At 38.3% G+C, this 1,709-nt stretch overlaps 1 protein-coding gene across 11 annotated transcripts in view; it reads right to left on the bottom strand.

Annotated features, from left to right (window-relative positions):
- Positions 1–617: 617 nt before the first annotated feature.
- The window catches only part of Hnrnpc (heterogeneous nuclear ribonucleoprotein C), a 53,034-nt gene continuing 51,942 nt past the window's right edge, over positions 618–1,709 (bottom strand). For 9 of the 11 annotated variants that reach the window (XM_015493146.2, XM_015493185.2, XM_015493163.2 and 6 more), the window contains 3 exons: positions 1,483–1,596; positions 1,086–1,246; positions 618–986 (listed from right to left, as the gene is read on the bottom strand). In XM_015493146.2, the coding sequence (XP_015348632.1) occupies positions 903–986; positions 1,086–1,246; positions 1,483–1,596 (359 nt within the window). In that variant the 3' untranslated portion in view covers positions 618–902. The remainder of the gene's footprint in view (positions 987–1,085; positions 1,247–1,482; positions 1,597–1,709) is intronic. The other 2 variants (XM_015493191.2, XM_015493179.2) reach the window with 1 other exon arrangement.

Here is a 1,709-nt window from a genome sequence, read left to right as displayed (position 1 = left end):
CTGGGGCTATAAACAGTTATTAAAAGAATCTCCATTCCATGTCACAGATAATTAACTCCTTAATGCAACATCCATCTTGATGAAATATAATTTGAGTAGTGTATGCTGATATGCATAATGATCATACTCCAAGAAAAATATATTTAATATATTCTAAGGGTTTTGTGGAAGTTGCTGCAAAACAAAGAATTTGAAGTAAATAATTATAAAATACAAAAATAAAAAACCAGGTTTTTTTTTCTCCAAATTCCTGGTTTAATAAGGACTTGTTTATTTTGAGAAAAAAGGTCCCAAACATCAGGCTGTTCACAAAAATAACCCACAGTATCAACTTTAGAAAACAAATAAAGACTATTACACTAATTATTCTTCTAGAGGATGCATTTAACATGCCAACTCTCATTCACAAAAATACATTGTTACATTTGTGTTGAACAGCCCCAAACAGGACTATTATGTGGGGGATAACACACATACCTCTAAAACTCAAAGCTGCTCTCAGGTGCTACAACTAAATGACATTGCCTTTGCAGTTAGGGAAGCAACTACTGAAATCATGTATAAATGGAAAGAACTGTACTCCCTGCATAACAAGAGATTATTTTGGAGACAGTTGATAAAAACCATACATCCTTTTTATTGTTAAGTCATAAAGAGGTATCAAAATTAAAAGCAAAAATTATAGGGTAAGACTTAACAAAACTACTAGGAGCATCAAAGGAAGTGAAAATGGGACTAGGCGCAGGGCAATATGAATTAATGAACACGGGAAGGACAAAGATAGGGAGAACAGTGAGCATGTGCTGAAGATACTAGGGGAGAGGATCTGGTGAAATTTTGATCTTAAGACAAGCGCCTAGGTAAAGAAATAATGGGTAAGATTTCTAGACCCCACTATGTGCTTAAGAGTCATCCTCGCCATTGGCGCTGTCTCTGTCATCCTCTCCTTCCTCTGCCTCTTTTTCATCATCCTTGATCAACTCCAGCTGTGAGAAACAGACACAAACAGGATGGAGTTAGAGGCACTCCATGTGTCCCTGGTCCCCCCTCCACCACCTCTTTCTTTCCTTTCCCGTGGTTTTCACCTGGTCATCCCCCCGATCTTCATTATCATCATCATCCAGTAGATCCCCCTCCTCAGCAGAGTCATCTGCACCCCCCTCAGACTCCATCTTCACATTAGTTTCGTCTTTCTTCAGGGAACTGCTGCTCTGCTCCTCTTCCGACTTATCATTCTTCGTCTCTACTGGGGATGAGAAGGACAAGTCTATCTAACAAGTCTACCTATAGGAAGGTGATGTACACAAGATGTAGACAATCCCCAATAATGATTGCAGAACTGCAACACTTATGTCTAAATCCTCCCACACAAGTGGCTTCCCAGCTGAACATTGTAAGTTTACAATTGCTTTATATACCAGTAGCTGAGCATACTTTCAACTACCTTAGGTAACTAATGCAATTTCACACAAAGATCCTTACCTGCTTGTTTGCTCTGCTCCTTTTCAATTTTTTCCAGGCTTTCCAGAAGAGAATCCACTTTTTGTTTTATTTGGGTCAGCTCCTTCTTAATGGCCTGAAGGTCATCTCCTTTCACTTTAATACAAACAAAGTCTTAGATTAAATTCAAATGGACCAGAATCTACCAGCTATCACTAGACTACACCAGCAGCCAAAAACCAGATTTACATGATTGTTTTTTTTTTTTT

Source organism: Marmota marmota, unplaced genomic scaffold, assembly GCF_001458135.2.
Source record: "Marmota marmota marmota unplaced genomic scaffold, marMar, whole genome shotgun sequence".
In the NCBI taxonomy this organism is placed as follows: Eukaryota; Metazoa; Chordata; class Mammalia; order Rodentia; family Sciuridae; genus Marmota; species Marmota marmota.
The sequence above is the reverse complement of the archived record's forward strand: the minus strand, read 5'-3'. Positions and strand labels throughout refer to the sequence as shown.